The sequence below is a fragment of the Rhinatrema bivittatum genome, chromosome 11 (assembly GCF_901001135.1).
Source record: "Rhinatrema bivittatum chromosome 11, aRhiBiv1.1, whole genome shotgun sequence".
NCBI lineage: Eukaryota > Metazoa > Chordata > Amphibia > Gymnophiona > Rhinatrematidae > Rhinatrema > Rhinatrema bivittatum.
In genome coordinates, this window is record NC_042625.1 from 37,192,927 (window position 1) to 37,218,923 (window position 25,997).

The 25,997-nt window shown below is 44.1% G+C and overlaps 1 protein-coding gene across 1 annotated transcript in view; it reads right to left on the bottom strand.

Moving 5' to 3' along the window:
• NCOR2 (nuclear receptor corepressor 2) overlaps positions 1–25,997 on the bottom strand; it is a 545,866-nt gene that overhangs the window by 188,273 nt on the left and 331,596 nt on the right. The window contains 2 exon segments of the mRNA XM_029571687.1: positions 4,265–4,437; positions 8,170–8,285. Coding sequence (XP_029427547.1) covers positions 4,265–4,437; positions 8,170–8,285 — 289 coding nt within the window.

Here is a 25,997-nt window from a genome sequence, read left to right on the forward strand (position 1 = left end):
TAAACAGCCTCTATCCCATGTCATACCCCTGACACAACAGATGAAGAGGGATTTAGAATGGTGGCTTCAAAGAAGAACCCTCACCAAGGGAGCATTATTCGTCAACCCCCCCTTACAATGCAATCCTCACGTGTCGCACAAGGGTTGGGAAGCTCACCTCGACCATCTAGACACACAAGGTCAATGATCCCCGTTAGAGAGAACTTACCAAATCAACTTACTGGAACTGAGAGCAATAAGAAATGCCCTAAAAACATTTGCCCCATATCTGAAGGGCAAAAGAGTAATGATATACCAGACAACCAAGTGGCAATGTATTACATAAACAAACAAGGAGGGTCTGGTTCTTGGAGCCTATGCAAAGAATCGATCCTCATACTAGAATGGGCTCACAGCAATTCGATCCAATTACAAGTGACTTATCTCCCGGGCATAGCCAACACTCGAGCGGACAAGACTCAGTAGGATTTTTCATCCGCACGAGTGAGAATTAAAACAAATAACAGACAATGTTTTCGATCAATGGGGGGTACCAGATGTGGATCTTTTCACTACCGAACAAAACAGAAAGGTACACCAACTTTGCTCCATCCTGCCCAGTCATCTGAGACTGTCTCAGGATGCCTTCCTCATATCATGGTCGGAAAGCCTTCTTATGCATTTCCTCCAATTCCACTCATATCACGCACAATTCAGAAGTGCATTCAGGACTCGGCAAACCTTATACTCATCACGCCAGCATGACCCCGGCAACTCCGGTATATGCATCTACTCACGCTGTCTATCATGACCCCAATTCTCCTAGGAGACCGCAACGACCTACTCTCTGAAGACGACGGTTTATTACTACATCCGATGCATACCTCTCTACATCTCACTGCTTGGAGATTGAAAGGGTGTCTCTAACGGAACAGGGAATCCCTTCTCAAGTACAAGACATCATATTGGCTGCTAGAAAGCCATCCACAAGACAAAACTACTGAGCAAAGTGGAAGTGTTACTCCACCTGGTGTGAGTCGCACCATCTAAGCCCTACAGACTGTTCTCCAGAAGTTCTTTTAGACTACCTACATACGTTATATATCTCAGGTCTCGCTACCGCATCGGTACGAGTTCACTTGAGTGTTATAGCAGCTTTCCACAAGCCACATCAACATCGGTCAATATCCTCACATCCAATGGTAACAGTTCGTCAAGGGCCTTACTCACTTATAGCCCCCTATCACCAAACCACCAGTAGTCTGGGATCTAAACATAGTTTTAGAGCAATTAATGAAATTCCCCTTTGAACCACTGGAATCAGCGCATCCCAAACACCTCACCTGGAAGGTAGTTTTTCTGGTAGCGGTCACTTCCGCCCATAGAGTTAGTGAACTGCAAGCCTTAGTTCACTATCCACTGTATCTACAATTCTACAAATATAAGGTGACGCTCCAGACTCATCCTTCCTTTCTCCCAAAGATGGTTTCGGCTTTTCATTTGCATCAAACCATCGAATTCCCAACTTTCTTTCCAAAACCACACCAGACTTCAAGAGACAAACTGTTCCACATGCTGGACTGTAAAAGAGCGTTAGCATATTATAAGGAAAAAACATAGATACCAAACCTTCTCAACTCTTTCTCTCTTTTAATCCTAATGCGCCCGGAATACCAGTATCAAAGCGCACTATATCAAGTTGGATCGCTCAATGTATCCTTTACTGTCACCAAAAGCGGAACATTGTACTATCTACACAACCGAACGCCCATCAAGTGCAAGCAGTTTCCACTTCTATAGCTCACTTAAGAAACATTCCTCTTCTGGACATTTGCAAGGTGGCCACATGGTCTTCTCTACATACATTCCCTTCCCACTATTGTCTTGACCATCAAGCTACTACAGATGCCAAACTTGGTCAAGCAGTCTTACAAACTTTCATAGATCCATGACCAGAAATTGACTGTCCACATTCGGTCAGGGTTGATGAAATAATCAAAGCAAAGCTAGGCATCATCCTCCTCCTCCCGCCCACCCCCCCCAAAACTAACCTTGCCCCAGGAATGCCTCCAAAGATAGGCGGGTAAAGGTGCCCCGCCTTGCTGACATGCATGGGTACGTTTACCCACAAAGAGGGTGGGCAGTAATCAGAAAGCCCCTGTCTGCTGATAAAACATAGGAAAGGGCTTTCATCATCATGCTCCCTGTAACTGTTCTTTTATTGGGGGCGGTGCGGAGAGAAGCAATCTTCAAGCATCCTATGCAGTTGCGAGCTACGCAAGCTGGTTTAATGCGCGGATTTTCAAAGAGGAAGTTCCCGCCCCGCCTCTCTTTGAAAGGTGGCAAGTGCAAAGTGCATGTACTAATCGTCTCTGCATGCTCTGTGTCTGCAATTTATGAGTGGGGGGGGGGGGGAGGGGAACAAAACAACATGCGTGACTTTTGGAAATCCAAAAACATACATTCCCTTCTTACTCTTCCAACCTTAATTCACCCATGGAGGCACCTCGTTTCCCTGCAGCTCAAAGTGTGCACGCTGTAGAGACCGCCCGTACATTAGCCACGCCCAAGGGGGGACCATGTCGGGTAATTGCCTTCTTTATTGTATAATGAACAAGATAACAAATAGGGTTTCTGTGACGTGGAAGGGGGTCTCCCATATTTAGTGCCTGTCCCTCCCTCTCTAAGAAGAAGAAAAAGAAATGTGTTCCCTAAAAGCGGCTTTCACATCAGCTGCTATTATCGTTGGTCAAACATGAGGTACAGACTCCCAGTTTCTAATTGGGCATCCTGACGCTCTTTACATTTCACTTATCCTTCACACTCTATTGGCTTCTAAGAGAATAGAAGTGGCTTCCCCTAGACATGCATGCAGGGCTCACCCTCCCGGCTCAGATTTCAGACTGAATGACAAGGGCTTCCTTTGTTAATATGTAATGTTTGAGCACAAGGCACAGCCTGCCCGGTTCATCCCTCTGTCATGGTACATCTGGCACAAGGGTAATATGTGGTTAAGTGCTTGATGGAGATTAGTTGTTGCTGCATTTGCACAGTAGCTTCCGAAGGATGGGCAAAGTGCACAGCAGCCAAGCAGGATGCCCGGGTTATCAATTGGCTCCATTTTTCCAAGACAGATCGGCCCAGTCTTGTTTTTTTTAATCCCAGTGAATGCAAGGATTCATAACTCTGTTTTCAGGAAGAAAAGACTACAAATCCATGCATGCAGTGGGGTAAAACCATGACTACCTCAATCTGCACTGGAAAAAAAAAAAAAGAATTAGGGCAGAGCTTTCTTTCCTCCCCATCTGAATCTTATCATCTTTGGCTTTCCCCTAGCACGCAAACCCTATGGGGACAAGGAGCTGCAAGTTTCTCCACCCCCTCCTTGTATTAATTTGGAAATGTTTTTTTGTTTGCTTTTCGAGTCTCCCTTTTCTTCTCTTCTATTTATACACAGCCAATAAGCTATTAGAGCAGTAGGAATGTATTTCACAGAGTCTTCAAACTAGCAAACCTATAAATCTGGCTCAACTATATCTTACTCTGGTCTTATTTCTATGGCCTCCTTTCTTCTGCAGTCTACTCTATATGTATATAAAATTTCTGACAGTATCACTTTTTTTTTTGGAACACAAATTTCACCTCTGTTGAAAGATCCCAGCCCTTAGAAATGTCCATCTGTGATTCTGCTCTTTGGTTGTCCACTCTACAGTCCTATAGACACCTGAAACACATCAGCATAGACACCCCTGCTATAAAGGTGGTCGCAGAAGAATAGGAGGGGCTTTCAGAGAGCTTTAACCACCAGTATTTCTTCAGAATCTAATTAAAAAGCCCAAAATGAAAACGGAAGGGGGGGGGGGTGTCTTAATGAAAATGATTCCTGAAACCATTGCAAGACACTCCAGGCCAAGGTTCATTGGTGGTTTCAAGAAATTTCAAGTGAATGGTAAGGCGTGAGGTCAAAGGCTGAATGACTGATATATCTCCTCCCCCAAAAACACTGCCATGGCTAGGGCCTGCATAACCTGTCATGCCAAACTATTACAGAGATCTGCCAGAATTTTCCTTTCGTATCACCGATGTATTCTAGTCACTAAAACAAGAGTGACATCATAAAAACAAGTGGCATGGCCGAGTGGCCTGAAGCCTTGGAGAATCAGAATCCAAACGTAATCTTTTAAACACTGCCCTGCCCAGGTGACATCACCGTTGGGCCTGCATTCCTCTCAGCTTGCAGCTAAAGCTCCTCGTTTGATTAGGAACTCAATCTGACCGCACGTACTTAGCTCTGCATTCTGCTGAGGCCCAGCGGCTTCCTCACTGTTGGCCTCATTTGCCATGGAGCGAGTGATCCTTCCTTTGCGTCTGCCCTGGCTGTTCGCCGTTTTACGACCCTTGCAGGACAGGGCTTCTTTTTCATCATTGTCCTCCCCGGACGTCTCGTCGTTCTTTTCCCTAAAAAAAACAGAAAGAAAAGAAACTGTATGACGCAGCACGGGGCACTTTGCCATTTCCTTATAGATATTAGCAGACTAATACACCTCCACCATCAGAAAGTTCAGCGACTGGTGGGAAACAGATTTTTTAATTTTTTTTTTAAGACAAGGCTATCCAAAATTCAGCCTAATCGCCTACTAATTTATCTTTCTGAATGGAATCTGCTGGGAAAGGTTTGGACAGCCTCTACATGATGAAGCTAAATATTCTGTTTAAGTCATACATTTAAGCCCATTACAGACACCCAATGAAGTATTCACTAGTCCTTCCCAACAAGAAGCTCAGCATCTTCCCTGTCAAACTCCTCTGAGGGCAGACACAGAGGCAGTTGTAGGCATACACTTTGGTGCCAGAAACCAAGCTGGCCTTGGGCAGACAAAGTTAACCGGACACCTTTGTCTGGATATTAAGCTTGAACAAGAATAGGTTGAATATCTGCCCTAACACTAACCGAACAAAGTTACCTGGTTAACTTTAGGTCAGCTATCTGGGCAACCAGAGGTAACCGGGTTACCATGGACAGCCAAGCGCTGAATATCAGGGCTGACTGACCAAGATTTAACTGTGCCAGGGCCCCCGTTTTGTCTGGCTAAATTTGTACAAACTACAATTTGTCCGGACAAAATTAACCTGTTACTAGGATAGAGCGAGCAAGGTTTGTCTCACTAACTCTCAAAGTTAGTCAGCCAAAACTTTAGAATATCGATCTCCCTGAGAATTTTTCTTCACCTGGAAGCCCTTGACTTGATACAAACAACATGAAAGCTGAAGATCTAAGTCATGTCATTCTTTTGTATATCGCATTGCAATCTTTTTTAATTTTTATTTATTTTAACGAACGTCTCAATTCATTTTTTGTGTCGGTCTGTCAATTGAATTTTTAACATACCATGTTATTTATTTTTGCTATACTCTACTTCAAATGGTAGCAATACAGAAGATAATTTTCAAAGGGATGTACCCAGGTAACTCTGTATTTAAACCTACTGTACCCCCTCAAGAAGCTTGGATTCCAGGTGGGAGTCTGTCCTGGTTGACTGAGTATATCTCCTAGATCAAAGTTTTCTGAATGACTATATATAAGGAATTTTTATTTTGTTATTTAATTTATTTTTACTGTATGTTTAATTTAATGTATTATTTTAGTGGGAATTCTCTTTCCAGCATGTTGTTGAACGGGGCAGAGGAGAGGTGTTATTTATATTTTGACGTATTGGTTAACTCTTTGTTACATTGTTATCTGATCTTCAATAAACATTCTTTCCAAATTAAAAAAAAAAAAAAAAAAAAAAAAAGGTGGCTCCAGACATCAGTACCCAGGCATATCCCGGCTGTTTCTGAAACAGCCATACGTACATTAAGAAGCCATTTTTCTGGCACCTGCTGAAGGAGCTGCATTGGTAGATTGGCTGAATCCACCTGAGTGGATTCTCAGCTGCCTAAAAGCGTGCCTTCACTCGTACAGCTTACGTTGACAAGGGTCAATTGTCAAAGGGTTCAGGAGCCCAACTTACGGAGTTTGGCAACTAAATCAGCCCCTTTGAAAACTGACCATGGCTTAGCACTGAACCTTAACGGCCTGATTTTTAATGTCCCGCATGTGTAAAACACAGGGATTACACGCACAAGAGCCGGGCCTCCGCAAAGGGGCGGTCCGGGAGGCAGGGCGGGGCTGAAGGCGCCAGTACAGCGGCCATTTGCCGGCTGTGCCAGGGGGATCGCGAGCCGGCTCCTTCAGAGGAGCAAAAATGTAAGTTAGAAAAATGGGGGGGACCTAGAATAGGGATAAGGGGGCAGGTAGGAGAGGAAAGGGGAAGGGAGGTTAGGGTAGGGGGAAGGGAACTGGGGAAGCCTGACGATGCGTCGCCGCCTGATTTTTGCTTTAAGTCTGCCCCCCCTTGCATGCAGCGCCCGCAATTTTATAACATGCATGCACTGGCGCATAAGCTCGGCGGCGCACGCAAGTCCCGGGGCTTGCAAAAGGGGGGCGCTCTGGGGGCGGGACCGAGGCCTCCGGCACTGCCGCCATGCGGGGGATGGAGAGCCGGCGTGCGTAAGTTACGCCTGCTCTTCGATAAAGTTTAGGAGGGAGATTTAGATAGGGCTGGGGTGTGGGTTAGATAGGGGAAGGGAGGGGAAGGTGGGGGGAGGCGGAAGGAAAGTTCCCTCTGAGGCCGCTCCAATTTCGGAGCGGCCTCTGAGGGAATGAGGGAGGCTGCTCAGCTCAGCGCGCGCAGGTTGCCCAATTGAGCATCCCCCTGCGCGCGCCGACCCTAGGATTTTACAAACATGCGGCTCAGCAGCGCGCGCATCTCATAAAATCGGGCGTAGATTTGTTCACGCCGGGTTGTGCGAACAAATCTGCGCCCACGCGTACCTTTAAAGATTTGCCCCTAAGTGTCTAAAAGGTAGGTGTCTATGGGGGTGGAGTTAGGGCCTAGCACTGATTCTATGCCCCTAAATTAGGAGCCACAATCTAGGAAAATGAATTGCAGGCTTAAATTTAAGGGGTCTAAATCTGGATGAAAATTGACCTAAATTTAGGTGCCTGAAACATAGGCACCTAAGTGAAGCACTGAGTGTTTTGGTTTGTTTTTTTTTGAAACTGAGTCCTTGGAAACAAGGCGGTCACTGGAGAGTGTTTCAGAGACATAGCTGGGGACTGTATGCACGCCATGTCATTTTAATGAATGTACACACACTGTGCGCATTTTACGCCTTCATTCAACACCGCTCAAGCTTACATGCTGTCTACCACATAATGAGGTAACATTATGTCTGAAAATCAGACGAGTTTGTGTGCTGCTAAAAAATACATGTGTACGTGTTAAATTAGGGAATACCTTTGAAAAAGCGCAACACAATCTTCAATCAATCATGATTGCTATGAATGGTTTGAAAGTGAGAGGCTTGCTAGACCCCAACAGTTCTCTCCTGCTCTTGTGGGCCTCCGCTTCAAACGTGAACAAGCTCTGGGAGCTTTCATTCGGCACACTACTCCAGATTCACCCCCCATTTATATCCCATCCCAACTTACTGTTACTCCCATATGCCAACGAAAGTCCTTGGCTTGGGGATCATGCACCAAGGCTCCTTCTGGAACCTTGCAATCGGAGGCCCTGAGAGCCGGCCCTAGGTACCAAATTGTTAAGCAATGATCAGGATTCTCTTCCTCTCCTTAACAAAGGAGCCAATGAACGCTGCCTCCGCGACCCGAAAAAGTGGGGAGACCCAATCTGGGAATTGAATCCAGGTTTCTCCCACTAAGCCACAGACCCATCCTAGCTTAGTAGATTTTAATAAGATGAACAAGGCTTGCTGTGTTCATACCTCTGTTGCCCCTCACATTAATCAGTAACGGCAAAACAAAATGAGAGGACTTCTAGAAAGTTAAAAAAAAAACATTAGTTCTAAGAATAGGTCCAGTTCGTTATGCGCCGTTATCAAAGACAGGCTGGCTCAATGCCTCAAGGGAACTTGTACAAAGGGTCAACCTGCACTGGGATTGGAGCCAGGCTCTCCAACCTATTGACCATTTTGTGCTCTGCGATCCTCCTCTCCATGCTATAGGGATGGACTGCAAGGTACACAGTTTAGGCCTGACATCACATTTTCCTCTTGTTTCGGGGGGGGGGGGGGGGGGGGGGGGGGGGGGGGGAAGGGGAGCCCAAGCAAAAGGAAGAAGCTTACTTGACTATGTCTTCCTTTTCGGCTTCTAGCCTCCTGCTTGTCTTCTCTCCCGCTCTGCATCTTTCTCCTTTTCCTTTTCATCCTTTTCTTTCTTGGCTACTACGGGGCATCTGCTGCTGCTGCTGCTGCTGCTGTGCTGTTACAAAACCAAAAAGTATTGAAAAACATTGTGGTGGGAAGAAACCTGGAAACAACCTTATACCCTCTGGGTGTTAGGCAATATGTCAAAAGTCTGCCCGAAAAGCATAAGTATTTTCTAGACAGTCTATGCAGCTTCAAAGCAAATGGGTACAGCTTGTATCTAATCTCCAAAGAAAAACCAGGCTGGTGCTTTACCTTCCAAAGTGGCCCACGGGTACAAAACACCCGAGGACGTGACAAAGAGAAGTGCTTACCTGTAACAGGTGTTCCCCAAGGACAGTAAGATGTTAGTCCTCACACATGGGTGGCATCAGCAGATGGAGCCCAATGTGGAAAACGTATGTCAAAATTTCTAGAAACTTTGACTAGGCACACTGAGCATGCCCAACATGCTCTATGCCACGCATCCACACGGGGTCCCCTCTTCAATCTTGTAATATAAAATTACGATAAAATAAAAAAATAAGAGAAACCCAACTCCACGGGGAGGTGAGCGAGTTTTGTGAGGACTAACATCCTGCTGTCGTCTGAGAACTCCTGTTACAAGTAAGCAACTCTGCTTTCTCTGAGGACAAGCAGGATGGTAGTCCTCACACATGGGTGAATTCCTAACTACAGGTGGCTCCCCAACACAAAAGGGACCCAAACCAAGTGCCAAAGGCACAACACACCAGTGCTGTTGGTAAAAGAGGGGGGGGAGACAGCCTGAACCCAAACAATGGGCCTTAGGTTCTACACCTCAAACAGGTTCCAGAGGACAGACTGGCCAAACCTACTATAATGTCGGCCATCCCTATCCAGACAGTAATGGCATGTGAAAGTGTGGAGAGAACGCAATGTCGAAGCCTTGCAGATCTCCTCCACGGGAACTGCTTGCAAGCGGGCCATGCTGCCATGCTCTGACAGAATGAGCCTTGACATGACCCCCAAGTGCAGTCCTGCCTGAGCATAAAACAAGGAAATGCAATCTGCCAACCAATTGGATACTGTCTGTTTGGCAAAGGGCAATGCCCAATCTATTCTTACCAAAAGAAACAAAAAGTTGGGCAGATTTGTCTAAGGGCTTCTGTCCGCTCCAGATAGAAGGCCAAGGCTCGCTTGTAGTCCAAACTGTGCACTGCTTGTTCGCCTTGGAGGGAATGGGGCCTGGGAAAGAAAACTGTAGAACAATTGACTAGATGGAAATTCATCAACATCTTAGGCAGGAACTTAGGGTGCATATGCAAGACCACTCTGTCTTGATAAAACTTAGTGTAAGGTGCTTAAGTCAATAAGGCCTGGAGCTTGTTGACCCTGTGTGCTGAAGTGACAGACACCAAAAATATGACCTTTCAGGTCATCTACTTCAGATCACAGGTGCACAGCGGCTCAAAAGGAGCTTTCATCAGCTGAGCTAACATCACGTTGAGGTCCCAAGACACAGCAGGAGGCCTTAGGGGAGGCTTTAATTACAACAGGCCCCGTATGAAGTATGCAATTGCAGGCTGTACAGAGATGGGCGTACAATCTTGGAAGCGCAGTCCAGATGTATTCCACGCATTAAGAAAGGTGGAAGGAAGGCAAAACGATTACCGGCATGGTTAAAAGGTGAGGTGAGAGAGGCTATTTTAGCCAAAAAAATCCTTCAAAAATTGGAAGGATCCATCTAAAGAAAACAGGAAAAGCATAAGCATTGTCAAGTTAAGTGTAAAACATTGACAAGGCAGACTAAGAGAGAATTTGAAATGAAGTTGACTGTAGCAGCAAAAAACGCATAATAAAAACTTTTAAAAAAATATCTGAAGCAAGAAACCTGTGACGGAGTCAGTTGGACCATTAGATGACAGAGGGGTCAAAGGGGCTCTTAGGGAAGATGAGGCCATCATGTAAAGTCTAAATGAATTCTTTGCTTCCGTGTTTATGAATGAGGATATTCGGGAGATACCGGTTCCGAAGATGGTTTTCAAGGGTGAGGAATTAGTTGAACTGAACAAAATCACTGTGAACCTGGAAGATGTAGTGGGCCAGACTGACAAACTAAAGAGTAGCAAATCACCTGGACTGGATGGTATGCACCCCTGAATTCTGAAGGAACTCAAAAATGAAATTTCAGATCTATGAGTTAATTGTATTTTATTTATGTATGCTAATATTTAATATTTATTTATGTATGTTAATATTTTATTTATTTTATTTTTGATTTTTATATTCTGCTTTTCGGCACTCCAAAGTGGATTACAGTAGCCTATCATTAAAATCATCATCCAGTGTACCTGAAGACTGGAGGGTAGGCAATGTAACTCCAATATTTAAAAAGGGCTCCGGGGCGATCCAGGAAACTATAGACCATTGAGCCTCACTTCAGTGCTGGGAAAAATAGTGGAAACTATTCTAAAGATCAAAATCACAGAGCATATAGAAAGACATGGTTTAATGAATGGAACACAGTCAACATGGATTTACCCAAGGGTTGTCTTGCCTCACAAATCTGCATCATTTTTTTTTTTTTGGAGGGGTTAATAAACATGTGGATACAGGTGAACCAGTAGATGTAGTGTATTTGGATTTTCAGAAGGCAATTGCCTAACAAATCTGCTTCATTATTTTGAAGGGGTTAATAAACATGTGGATAAAGGTGAACCGGTAGATGTAGTGTATTTGGATTTTCAGAAGGCATTTGACAAAGTCCCTCATGAGAGGCTTCTAAGAAAACTATCATTGATGAATGTCGGTATATAAAATCTTGTAGATAAATAAATAAATAAATAAATAAATAAATAAAAGTCATGGGATAGGAGGCGATGTCCTTTTGTGGATTACAAACTCGTTAAAAGTCAGGAAACAGAGTAGCATTAAATTGTTAATTTTCTCAGTGGTAAAGGTTAAACAGTGGAGTGCCTCAGGAATCTGAACTTGGACCGGTGCTTTTTAATATATTTATAAATGATCTAGAAAGGAATATGATGAGTGAGGTAATCAAATTTTGCAGATGATACAAATTATTCAGAGTAGTTTAAATCACAAGCGGATTGTGATAAATTGCAGGATGACCTTACGAGACTGGAAGATTGGGCATCCAAATGGCAGATTAAATATAATGTGGACATGGCCATGTACAAGGTCATGCATATAGGGAAAAATAACCATTGCTGTAGTTACACAACATTAGGTTTTATCTTAGGAGTTACCAACCAGGAAAGAGATCTAGACGTCATAGTGGATAATACATTGAAACTGACGGCCCAGTGTGCTGTGGCTATCAAAAAAGCAAACAGAATATTAGGAATTATTAGGAAGGGAATGGAAAATAAAACGGAGGATGTCATAATACCACTGTATCACTCCATGGTGAGATTTTGCCTTGAATACTGTGTGCAGTTCTGGTCACTGCATCTCAAAAAGGATATAGCTGTACTGGAGAAAGCGCAGAGAAGGGCGACCAAAATAATATGGAGCATGGAACAGCTGCCCTATGAGGAAAGGCTAAAGTTAGGGCTGTTCAATTTGGAGAAGAAACGACTGAGGGGGGATATATTAGAAGTCTACAAAATCATGAAAGAACCTGAACAAGTTAATGTAAATTGGTTATTACTTTCTCAGATAATAGAAGGACCAGGGGACACGCCATGAAGTTAGCAAGAAGCACAATTAAAACAAATCAAAGAAAATTCTGCACATAGTTAAACTCTGGAATTCATTGCCAGGGGATATGGTTTCAGCAGTTAGTGTTACTGGTTTAAAAAAGATTTGGATAAGTTCCTAGAGGTTAAATCCATAAACTGCATTTATGGCAATTAATAAGCAATAGTAGCTTGTGATCTATCTAATGTTTGGGTAACTTGCCAGGTACATGTGACTTGGCTTGGCCACTGTTGGAAACAGGATACTGGGCTTGATGAACCCTTGGTCTGACCCAGTATTGAATTTCTTATGTTCTTATCTACACCGTGGTGGTATGTGCAAATTGCACTAAAATGAACTCTGATGGAGTTGGTTTTTAAGCCAATCTCTGAAAGGTCTGGAAGGTAATCAAGCAGTTTTTGAGTGAAGCAGGAGAATGGATCTGGGGCCTTCTGCCCACACCACATGCAAAACTCCTCCATTTCAGTCCATAGGACTTTCTAATGGAAGGCTTTCTAGAAGCCACCAGGACCTGAGACATTTTCAGAAAGATGAAGCGGCTGCAGGATTAACCTCTCAACATCTTAGACTGCGAGCGACAGGCCTGGAGGTTGGGATGCCGCTGCCTGCCTTGATATTGCGTGATTAGATCTGGGGAAGTCCCCCAGACTGATCGGTTTCCAGATGGAACAGCTCCCACAGTGGGAAACCAACCTGTCTCAGCCAATGAGGGGCTATAAGGTGTGCTTCAGCCTGGCACATGTTGAGGCTGTTGGGCCACATGGCTGCGATCGTTCATCTCACTCCCTTGGCACACTTACACATGTACAGTGCCCAGTGGACCCTGAGGTCACAGTGGCACCAGGCCACTCAGAGCCACCAGGATTGCATCCGAGTCACCCCATCTCTCAGGGACTCCTTGTCCTGGTAGCGTGTACTGTCTAACCTGGAATGGGGGATTCCCTTTTGCAGTCTCCCAACTCAGATTGTGTTAACCACGGGAGCTCATGTGGATGGGCTCGGCACCCAGGGTCTGTGGTCTGCTCAGGAACATTCTTGTCAAATCAAACTTCCTGGAGCTCCAGGTGATCAGGTTCACCACTATGGGCTTTCAGAGATCAGTTGTCCAACAAAGTTATCCTGATTCAGATCGACAACCAAGTAGCCATATGGTCTGTCAAAAAGCATGGAGGCACGGGATTGTACCTCCTGTGTCGGAACCGGTCCAAATCTTGGTTGGGTGCCCTGTCTCATGGGATAGTGCTCAGAGCCATGTACCTGGCTGGGATAGAGAACATGGTGGCAGACAGGCTGAGTCGAGCCTTCAGACCCCACAAGGGTCTCTGGACCAGGGGTTAGCGAATCAGATATTACACCTCTGGGGGAGCCTGGATGTAGATCTGTTCGCATCCCCCTGCAACAGAAAAGCACTGTCCCAGGAACAGGCGCCAGCTGGGTCGGTAACGCACAAATAAGAACACTGAGCTTCTCCAGAAGTGGTATGAGGACGGAGGCACTGGCTGGCTCTGGTGCCATGGAACCGAAGCTCTGCAGCATTCTCACCACCACCAGCTGGACTCAACGTTCCAGCTCCTCCTCAAACATTGCCAATGCCAACACCGAGTGGGAGAAAGAAATGTTAGCCAGATCTTCCTCTGACCCACAAGGGGGATTGGCGACTGGTACCAGGACCGGTGGAGACTATTGCGGACCCTGAGCATTGTTGGAGGTTGGACACTGCTCGCCATGGGGTCGCTTCGGGGGCATCGCAGCAATGCCGGTGCATCCCCATGCCAGACACTGTATTGACGGGGACTGGTGCCGAAGCTTCTTACGTTTCCCTCGATGCTCGGCCCAGCCCTTCCCCGGTGCTGAGGCCGATGAACCCAGCTTCTTTGGACTGGAGGAGATAGACAGTGGTCAGTCTCTGGCATCCCTATCCATCGGCAACCTTGATGGGACAGTGTCCCACTGATGTCGATGGCTTGGTGTCCATCAGTGCAGCTCAGAGGTCCTCTGATGCCGATAGCTCTGATTTCTTCAACCCAAAGAGCTGACCCATCTTATCAAGAAGACTATGTCCCTTCTGGGTCATCTGGGCACATAATCAGCAACCACGGACATCATGTGATGTCCCCAGGCAGAGGATGCAAACATCATGAGGATCGGTGATCAATATGGTCTTCGGGCACTGGGGGCATCGGCAAAAACTGAATGTGGCCATGACGGGGCAAAATAAAGGAGAATGGAACGATGGCGGCGGGTGACGATTGCTGGCGGGCACAGAGGCACCACCACCACGGGGGGGGGGGGGGGGGGGGGGGGAACGACACACGACCAACTGCGAAAAGAAACTTGCCCGAATGCCAAAAACCTGGACTGGGGTACACTGCAGGAAGGCACTGAGAGGGACTCTTCAACGGACCTGAAGAGAATAAACTTGAAAAACCGCAAAAAACTAAGTTTTCCACAAGGCAAAAGCCAAGATTTTTAGACTCAATCAACCGCGAGGCTCATCGCTGGGCATGCTCAATGTGTCTAGTCAAAGTTTCTAGAAATGTTGACATACGTTTTCCACATTGGGCTCCATCTGATGATGTCACCCATGTGAGAAGACTACCATCCTGCTTGTCCTCTGAGAATCTGCTTTTTCTGTGAGCAAACGTCTTCTAGAAAACAATGCATGGAGATTTGAACATCTAATCTACGCGTGTTGTTTCCCTAAACCAGGCCCCTCACTCTGCTCCCTTCCCCCCTCCCAAGAATGCCTCCCCTCAGTCCATCTAAAAAATACTACATGCTACATGACCCCTATACACATTGTTAGGTGGATTCAAGGAGAGCAATTTTCAGCCAGCCTGTTTACTGGGGCAAATGGTTTTGAAAATTGCTCTAATAATAATTACCATATACCAATTAAAAACACCACCACTAAATTACAGTTTTCTACATTCTTTAAGCATCAACTTAGCAATTCCTGTACAACCCTGGAGACAGCTCCGCTAGCAAGAATGCTGCAAATGATCTTATTCAAACTGGATCTATCAGAGCCTGTACACAGCCACGATGTCATAAATGACATTGTAAACACTTCCTGGACCTCTCCAATGACACTTCCCTATAAGCTAATTTCACTTATTTATTATTTACTTATTTCCAATATTTATATTCTGCCAATTCACAAAATGCTCTCAGCAGAGCATAACTGAAAAATAAAATGCACTACATAAAGCAAAGATCACCACATATCAAAGCAAACAAAAGTAGAAGGGCGATTTGCCAAAGCATCATTCAAAAACCTTTACACATCATTCTCCTAAGCATGGCCCAGTTACCCCGGCAGCATTCAGCAAGTACAATAATACCCTACAGGTCCAGACTAAGAACATTAGTCAAAACTACAAGCCAAAAGCTTGAAGAAAAAGTAAGGACTTCAATTTTTTCCCGAATAAGAAAGAGTCAGTTTCTTCCCTAAGTGGAAGCAGTTAGGCCTTTCCAAATGGTTGGACCTGCCACAGTTAAGGCTCGATTTTGGGTCTCAGTCAGATGAGAAATTTTGAGAGAGAGATCTGTCAGTAGTACCCTCCTCATACAGCGAGAGGTAGAATAACTGTTGTGCAAAGGGCTCTCAAATAGCTCAAGCCTTCCCCTTTAAGGACTTTAAAAACTAAAACCTTAAACTGAATTGGAAAGGCAACTGGGAGCCAACGGAGAGAGAGAGTGTAACCTGGGAAAAATATGCTCCCGAATTCTACCATTTGTAATCTGTTGGGAGGCCAAGATCTGAGAGAGCTGAAGGCCCCTTAAGAAGACACCGAGAGTCCTAGATAGACCAAGTTACAATAATCAATGCCACTTAAGACTTAGCAATTGCACAACTGTTCTAAAATCAGCTGGTGACAGAACAAGATATATTGCTTCTGTGAAATAGCTGATCTCAAAAACTGAGGCAGGGGGGGTGGGAGGGTTGCAGCATAAAGACATTTCAAAGCCAGTGGCTTGGCAGCAAAGTTTTTGACTGATACAGGTTGGATTTCAGCCCCCCCGCTGCTGTATGCTCTTCTGAAATACTGCACAGTACTTAGAGTACTCACTGAATCAATGGCTAAATGAATGGATGTTTGAATGTCGCTTAAGGATTCTGCTAACAAACACCATTTGATCTCTTTCGCAAGCCACAGAGGTGAACTATTTTGATGAGGGAAGTTACTGCAGACCTCAAGGCTGGAATACTTTTAACACAATGTGGCATCACTTTTTATTCGTCTTCCTAAATTTAAAGGAGAACTTGCTCTCCATACTTTAGCAGAAGATTATTTTAGTATTTGATTGATTGCCTTTCTTTATATCATAATCAAGCCAGCTTGCACCTTTGTACAATGCAACCCTGGTTAAATCTGGGTCTGTCATTCTGAACATGTAAAGGTGGCCTTGCAGATATTGGAAAACGTTGGGGTGGGAGGTGATTAACAGCAAAAGGAGGGAAGGAACTAACAGTAAGAAATGGGCCAAAAAAATGCTTTCAGGAACATTAGAATAAGGACCTTTACTGCAGCATCGTTAGAAATGGTACAGTGGGCCACTCAAGTATTCTTCTGCTTAGAAACAAAAGTCATGATGTGAGCATATGGGAACCATTAAGATGGCACTGGTATGGCCCGCTCACTTATTTCAAATGGACATGCCTCCAACCCATCACGCAGTCTATCTTGTGCTATTTCTGGGGAAGCACTGTATATTTATGCTTCTCCCCCGAAAAACAAACTGAACTCTTTAGGGCATTACTGGTGGCTTCAGCCCAGATTCTGGACCAAATTCTGCTGCCAGCAGGGCAACATTCCTGACAAAGCCACCAACACCTTCAGAAATTCAGTGACTTCCCAAACCAATAGGAGCTACAAAACACAGCACACTGTCTGTATTCCCCAGCATGGATTCATGCCATAATCCAAAGACTCCAGGGTCTTAAACTGACAAGACCAAGCTTAGTGTCAGAAGTAACAAGCCGAGGTAGTGCTAGGTTTACCCCTCCTGCACTTTATCTTCTTAGTGCAACTGCAAACACTGTGGGGAATACAAAAATGCCTTTTATATTCAAAACAACCTTAACGGGTTATTCTTCATAGCCCACAAAAATCTGTCAGCAAGTGTACACTTAATTTTCAACAATTTGCAAAGTTAACTTTCACACCCAATTTCACTTTGAAAATTAGCCTACCAAAAACTACCCTGCACACAATTACAACCTGCGCATTTCTGCACACTTTTTCCAGGGAAATCCATGCGAGTGTATTTTTGAAAACTCAAACACAGACGCTTAAATCCAAACTCTTCCCCACTGCTGCTTTCAGGAGCACCTTCACTCACGCCGGGTAAACTTACAAGCATATTGGACATGCTGCACGTGAGTTTACCCCCCTTTTTATAGGATGGGCAATTTTAAAACAAGCTATTTCAAAGGTTAAGAGCTGTTCAACCCATAACCTTAGAAAATTATCCTCTCGGGATGAATGTCCAAAAGTATTTATACTGGTTTATGCACATAAAATTGCCTGTGGTTTTGTATGCACACAAAAAGAGGGGCATTACAGGGGCAGAGAGTTTTGATTTACATGCACGGATTACACATGGCAAAGAACAGGTGAATTTCTGAGAGGGCTTTTGATAATTTTCAATGCAAATCTATGCCATACAAGTCATCTGCGATGTTACAAAATTACCCTCATTATGATCACGATGCCTTGAACAGTACACTACTACTCATCTTGATGGCACTAGTGGACGTATGCAGCACCGTACAATGGTGATAAGTACTCAGGTATGATAATGGGAGATAAAATGAATTGCCCAAAATCATGACCAGTATCAAGAGGGAGAAATTCAATTTGAACTTTGGCTTTCACTGGTTCTCAGCCATTGCTCTAACCACTAGGCCACGCTTCCTGCTAATTCGACAATTTCCAGAAGGAGCCAAAGGGAGGAAACACTGCTTTAACGGGAAAAGAAAAAACATGAACAGTTGGCTTGGGGATTGTAATGACGAAGCACAGGGCTGCTGGGAATTCTAGTTTTGAGATCCTTGGAAGAGAATTAATTAGGATGCAAGTAGCAGCTAGAGAAAGGTGTATTACTAACAAAGATTGACAGAGGCCAATAACAGAATCAGCATCCTCCTTAGATAAAGACAGAACACTGCCTTTCAGAGGGAGACAGATGACGAGAGAAGAGGGAAAGGGTTTACCTGGACCCTGACGCAGAGATGCCTGCAGCCTTCACTTAAGGCTTTTAAATCTGCAACATATACAGTTGGGAAATGTGTGCTGTATGGTCTAGGATATTGAACTAGCCTATTAATATACCTTACTAGGGGGATCCCGGTGTCTCAGGAGAAAACCTGGAAGGTTTAAAATGTTAAGAAAAACCCTAATACATGGAATAAAGCTGTTATGATTGAAAGTGGATAGCTCTAAGAAGTGTGTTCTAGAAAACTGTTGTGCATGGCCCAGCTGTTGGCCTGTTACAGGGACCTTACGCTCAACCAGTTGGCTAGGAAGTCAAGATGTTGGGGATGTACAGTTGGACACCCTGATCTTCCACCTTTCCAAGGTTTGCCTCTTTCATGCCCTCTTCCCTGGGAGATGCAGTATTCCCTGGATACCTGCAAAGCCAGCAGAGAGGATATCTAGTATAATCAAACAGGTTGAGCCCTCTTGGCTGCAACTTCAATTCAGAGAGAGAGAAAGAGAGAAAACACTCAGATAACAAAGCCCCAATTCTAAAAGCACAGTCTGCAATTTCCTCCCTCCTCCATGAGTATGGGGGGGGGGGGGGGGGGGGGGGGGGGGGGGGAGGGGAGTAGAAACCTTTTTATGTATTTATTTTATTTTTTTATTTATTTAGATTTTTATATTCTGCTTTTGGCACTTCAAAATGGATTGCATAGGTATTTCCCTATCCCCACAGGGCTTACAGCTGGATTTGAACCCTGGTTTTCCTGGGTCATAGCCAGCTGCTCTAACCACTAGGCTACTCCTCCACTTCACTTTTTGATCTCCATTGCCATGGTCTTGGGCTATGAAATGATTAGATCTAATCAACTGCCTGAAGTACTACCTGATAACCCCAACACAGCATCCCCTCTGCCTTGAGGGAGAGGTCAAGTAAAAATTCTTTGTGGTCTTTCCCAAATCTGTGGAGTCCAAGGCATGAATATAAGAACATAAGATATGCCATAGTGGGTCAGACCAAGGGTCCCATCAAGCCCAGTATCCTGTTTCCAACAGTGGTCAATCCAAGTCACAAGTAACCGGCAAGTACCCAAACATTAGATAAATCACAAGCTACTATTGCTAATTAATTACCATAATAGCAGTTTATGGATTTTACCTCCAGGAACTTATTGCTGGGTCGGAGGTGGATCCTTGGGCTAAGCTGGGATTGACGCAACCCGTAGGTAGGGACCTATGGGTCCCCACCGTCGGCAGGTGGAGTGGGCTGATAGGCAGAGGCCGATGGTGCTTCACCTATACCAGCCCTTGTTCCCCGCAGGTTGAGTCTTTGGGTGCCGGAGCCGGCAGGACTTAGGTGGGCCTCGAGGTTGGTTAGCAAGAATGGTTGGTGCAGCCCAGAGACAGCAGACGATAGGTGGCATAGTCCTACTCTGGACTGGGTAAGGTACTGGAACTCGGGCACCAATGGAACGGAGGTTGGCTGAGGGCGCTCAAGCAGAGGTAGGCCGGAACCTAACAAGTCCACATCCAAGGAGTAGGCTAGGAGAGGCGTCAGACAGGCTTGGATCAGGGCCAGTGGCAAAGCGGAGGTCGTGGCAAGCAAAGCTGAGATCTGATCATGGAGAAGTCAATAGCGAGAGTCAATCAAAGCAATGATCAAGGTCTGAAGATAGGCAGTAGCATAGTAAGGAGTAGCAGAGGTCCAGGTCTGGAGATAGGCAGTAGCGTAGTCAGGCGTAGCAGAGGTCCGGGTCTGGAGATAAGCTGAAGCGTGGTCAGGCAAAGCAAAGTCTATATCCGTGCAGTCAATCCAAAACAAACAGGACAGGAACGAGGAAAACAGGAATCAGGAACAATGAGGGTCAGGAACAAAGCGTAGAGACGATTCCCTATCAGTGAGTACTTGAGCAGCGAGGAGACCTGTTGCAAAGGCAATGCTATGAAGAGAGGCCTGAGCTTAAATACACTGAAGAGTTTGACGTCATCATCCGGGGCCGCGGGCCCTTCAAAAGGATCAGTGAAGCGCGCACGCCTAGGGAGGGGCGTGGCGCGTGTAGTGGAGTCTTTCCGCAGGCCACACAGAGGCCCGTCGAGCAATGGCATCTTGACTTGAGTGGCGGCCAAGGTTGGAGCTGGCGGTCTACCGCCGCCAGCGAGGAGGAACCAGAAGCTGGAGTCTGTATAGAAAGGTGAGAGGGCCGCGCCACAGGCATGCTGCGGACGGCACGAGTAACACTTATCCAAACCTTTTTTAAACCCAGTTACATTAACTGCTATAACCACATCTTCTGGCAATGAATTCTAGAGCTGATTTATGTGCCGAGTGAAAAAGAATTTTGATTTGTTTTAAATGAGCTACTTGCCAACTTCATGCTATTCCATTATCCTCTCCCTGACACACAGGTGAATCTGACTATCTAGTTAACTTTGCTGCACAGAGGAAATTTGTTACGTTTCAACCTTCTGTTGGCTGTATGGTCCATTGGTGTAAAAGGAAGCCATAGCAGGGCCACAGTTGCTGCTGCTCAATTTAAAGAAGTAGACTGTGGAAATCTTAAAGGAAGACTGGAGAAAACAAGGCACAGAAGCAATGACGTCTCTATTAAGTTGGAGTTAATATAGATAGATAGAACTTGTCACATTTCTGTTTTCTTGCAACCATCATGATTTTGAACACTAGGGTATTTCTGGTAACAAGACAAGACTCCAGAAATGTCACTTTGAAAAACAATGCAGTTGTGTATTCAGCTGTAATCCTTATCAGGCTGGCTAGAGACATATTAACTCAATTACCAGGCAAATAACTAGTGTTCCAAAAATAAACAGCTGTTACGATTCTACAAATAGGTACACATTAGGGCATATCCTTTGTGTTACTTTTGACATATTTTAAAAGAGAGCAGAATAAATATTTTTAATAATTACTTGGGCGCAGTGGGCACTTGGGGGGTTTTAACTAATGGTATTTTTGTTGTTAGTGAGTTGAGGTGAAAAATATCAATTGTCTCTGCTGAAAAATACCACAGGAGAGGCAGCTGATAGTATGTACTGCAAACCACAAAGGGACAGCCCAACTATGCTATTTCTTTACACACAAAATGGGAAACAAATCCTTCAATCCTTCATTACTCGAGGGGGTTTTGCCAGACTAGCTCCATTTTTTTGCCGGCCTGGCTGATACAATGCTGCCTTCACCTCCTCCCGAGGACTGGAAGAAATCAACCATAGTTTCACATCTCTGTTCAGGGAGCCTACTGAAAGTCCCCCAGCATCTGTGGCACATTCCCACTGTGGTCTCTGCCATTTTAGAAGTGAACCTCACAAATATTTCCCTGTACGAATGGTTCCTGCTTGGAGAATACTTCAGCTCCTCCTCATCAATGTTCTTTCTCTATTGTACGTCAATAAGATAAAAACATCGTGCCAGTGTATCCCTCCTACATAGAAGAGAATCGCACATTAAGAGATTTCAAATCATTCCAACTGAATGGTCATTTTGGCCACCTGAGGTAGTAAAAGTATTTCCTTTGATGGAGGAAAGGAGCACAAGATCTGGGGCTCACCCTAGCATTTGCCATCTGACAGGTATAGTCTGATGGTAGACCCCCTAAAAACGACTGTACAGTTAGCAAGTGAATGGAATAAACATGTCCTCATGGTTCATCCCCCCTTAGAACCTGTTTCCTAACTTTGAAGTAAATATTCTAAAGGTCCATATTCAGTTGGTCCAGCTACGTTCCGGTCTTAACCTGAACAAACCGTGGTTTTTTTTTTTTAACTTGGCTCCAACTAATCTGGCTAAGTTGGAGGTGTTCAGGGAGCATTTTGGGGTGCAGTTATATTAGCTGGGTAACACCAATGTTAAGCATTATCTGGCTAACTCATCCAATTAACTTTAGTCAGGTTGGAGAGCAATCTTAAAGTTAACTGGATAGCTTTATTTAGCTAACTAGGATTTTATCTGGCTAGATTCAGCAAAGCACTTAAATGTCAGTACTCCATCTGTTAACTTATCCAACTAATTTCAGCTGGATAACTTACCCACTCACCGTACTTTAAGATATGGACTTCTTGTTTTTATTGGTGCTTGTCATTCTAATTCCAGAACAAACAAAATATCTATTTTTAGGAGATGGAGTTTCTTTGGCTTTAAATCACCCACTCTAGATATCAATTGGGGTTTTGGCTTTAAATCACCTACTCTAGATATCAATTGGGGTTTTTTTCTCATTTTATCATAGTGTGCTGACAAGGCCCATGCAGTAAAATATCAGCTCCATTCTTCATTTCTGCTCAGGACAAAATTAAAATCTGCCACGAGGTGGTCATCAACCTTTCATGTAATAAGGGAGCACAGCTGCATAAATCTCTGTCCAAAATAGGTTCCATTTTAAAACAGAAACAACCAGCGGACCTTCAGCCTTGCTCTCTTCCTCCTCTCTATCTTGTCATGACACCTGGCCACTTCAAAAGAACCCAACAGGATAAGGATCTAAATGCACAATAGAATCTTTGTGAGTAGAAATCCCAAATGTGTTGGAGAAAAGTATAGAAATAGGAGTATACTACCATCTACCTGGCCAAAATGATGATATGGACAAGGAAATGCTAAGAGAAATTAGGGAAGCGAACCAAATTGGTAGTATAGTAATAATAGATTTCAATTACCCCAATACTGACTGGGTAAAGTTCTTGGATGAAATAAATGACAGCTTTAAGGAGCAATTGGCTTAGGGAACAGACAAAAGAGGGAACTAGTTTAGATCTAGTTCTTAGTCTAGAGTAGGAACTGGTAATGGTGGTGGGGCTGCTTGGCAATAGCAATCATAACACTATAACAAATTTGAATTAATGGCTGGAAGGGGGACAATAAGTAAATCCATGGCCCTAGCACTAAACTTTCAAAAAGGAAACAGATAAATGAAAAAAATAGAACAAAATCTGAAAGGTACAGCTACAAAAGTTAACAGTGTCCAACAGGTGTGAACATTGCTAAGAAAAATACCATCTTAGAAGTGCAGTCCAGATGTATTCTACACATTAAGAAAAATGGAAGGCCAAACGATTGCCAGCATGGTTAAAAGGTGAGGTAAAAGAGGGTATTTTAGCCAAAATATCTTTCTTCAGAAATTTGAAGTATCCATCTGAAGAAAATAGGAAAAATCATAAGCATTGGCTAGTTAAATAAAAAATACTGATAAGACAGACTAAAAGAGAATTTTAAAAAATGTTGGCCACAGAGGCAAAAACTCATAATAAAAACAATTTAAAATATATCTGAAGCAGGAAGCCTGCAAGGGAGTCGGTTGGACCGTTAGATGATCAAGGGGTTAAAGGGGCACTTCTGGAAGATAAGGCCATCTCGGAAAGACTAAATGAATTCTTTGCTTCAGTGTTGGAGAGATACCTGTTCCGGAGACTATTTTCAAGGGGGATGTTTCAGATGAACTAACCCAAATCACAGTGAACCTGGAAGATATAGTAGGCCAGATTAACAAATTGAAGAAGCAAATCATCTGGACCATATGGTATCATCCCAGGGTTCTGAAAGAACTCAAAAAATGAAATTTCAGACCTATTACAAGTAATTGGTAAGCTATCATATCAGTTGTACCTGAAGAATGGAAGATGGCCAATGTAACCCCAATATATAAAAAGGGCTCCAGAAAGGTGACCAGGAAACTATAGACCAGTCAGCCTGACTTCAATAATAAAAAAAATTGTGGAAACACTTAAAGAATAAAATCTCAGAATATATGATTTAATGGGACACAGCCAGCATGGATTTACCCAAGGGAAGTCTTGCATCACAAATCTGTTGTACTTTTTTCAAGGGATGAATAAGCATGTGGGTAAAGGTGAACTGATAGATAGTGTATTTGGATTTTCAGAAGGCATTTGACAGACTTCTAATGGGATAGGAAAAGATGCCCTTTTGTGGATTGCAAACTGGTTAAAAGACAGGAAACAGAGTAGGATTAAATGGTCGGTTTCACAGTGGAGAACAGTAAACAGTGGAGTGCCTCAGGGATCTGTAGACCGGTGCTTTTTAATATATTTATAAATGATCTGGAAAGAGGTACGACGAGTGAGGTGATCAAATTTGCAGATGACACAAAATTATTCATAGTAGTTAAATCACAAGCGGATTGTGAGAAATTTCAGGATGACCTTGTAAGACTGAATGATTGGGTGTCCATATGGCAGATGAAATATAATGTGGACAAATGCAAGGGAAAAATAACTCATGCTGTAGTTACACAATGCTAGGTTCCATTTTAGGAGCTACCACCAAGGAAAACGATTTGGGTGTCATAGTTGATACTTCATTGAAATCATCGGCTCAGTGTCCTGTGGTGGTCAAAAAAGAAAACAATGTTAGGAATTATTAGGAAGGGAAAAGCAAATAAAATGGAGAATGTCATAATGCCTCTGTAGTAGGGATGTGAATCGGTTTCGGAATCGGTTCCAGTTTCGGCATCGTGGATCTGCGGGAAATCTTTGTTTCCGCGGTCCAGACGTTTTTTTTTTGGCTGTCCCGAACCCGGGACCCCCGCTGAACCACCAGGTACTTTAGGAAAGTTTTGGGAGAGGTTGGGAGGGTGGGGGGATTCTAAATAATTAGATTTAAAGGGTCGGGGTGAGTTTGGGGGGGGGTTGTGTGCCCTTTCTCCCCCGCCCCCCCCCCCAAAACGATAAGAAAATCACATGAAAATTTCATGGGGTTTTCCTATCGCTTTCAGGGACCACCCGACACTTGACGGATGAGAAAATATCGTACAATATTTTCATCCATCAGAAAAAACGATTCACATCCCTACTCTGTAGTGGTCAATGGTAGATCGCACCTTGAATACTGTGTGCAATTCTGGTCATAGTGTCTCAAAAAAATATAGCTGCACTGGAGAAAGTAGAGAAAGGTGACCAAAATGATAAAGGGCATAGAACGGCTCCCCGAAGAGAAAAGCCTAAAGAGGTTAGGGCTGTTCATCTTTGAGAAGAGACAACTTGGGGGGGGGGGGGGGGGGGGAAATGATAGAGATCTACAAAATCATGAAAGGACTTGAATAGGTAAATGTGAAACAGTTATTTACTCTTTCAAATAATACAAGGATTAGGGGGCACACCATGAAGTTAGCAAGTAGCACACTTAAAGCAAATTGGAGAATTATTATTTTTTTTTTTTTGTGGTGGCTTGGAGCTGTTTTTGGAATTGCTGGTTCCGTAGGCTGGGGGGTGGGGTGGGGGGGGAGGGAAATCAGTGTGGGTCTTACAGAAGGGAGTTTCAACAGTATTCACTGTTCTTACTTTTGGATTAAATATGGTTGACAATCTGAGGGTACTCCTGTGGAATATAGCAGGCTTGGGATCCCCAGTGAAACGAGCTAAAATGTTAACCTCCATTCACAGGCACAGGGTGCAGATTGCTTGCTTGCAAGAGATGCATTTAAACCCAGTTAGTATAACTGGGTTTAAAAAAGGTTTGGATAAGTTCCTAAGGGAAAAATCTATAAACTGCTATTATGGTAATTAATAAGCAGTAGTAGCTTGTGATTTATCTAATGTTTAGGTACTTGCCAGGTACTTGTGACTTGGATTGACCACTGTTGGAAACAGGATACTGGGCTTGATGGACCCTTGGTCTGACCCAATAAGGCATATCTTATGTTCTCAATGCACAATAAAGCTCCGGAATTCATTGCTAGAGGATTTGATTAAGGCAGTTAGTGCAGCTGGTTTTAAAAAGGTTTGGATAAGTTCCTGGAGGAGAAGTCCATAAACTGCTATTAATTAATAGGAAATAAGTCACTGCTTATTGACAGCATTAATAGCATGGGATCTAATTAATGCTTGGGT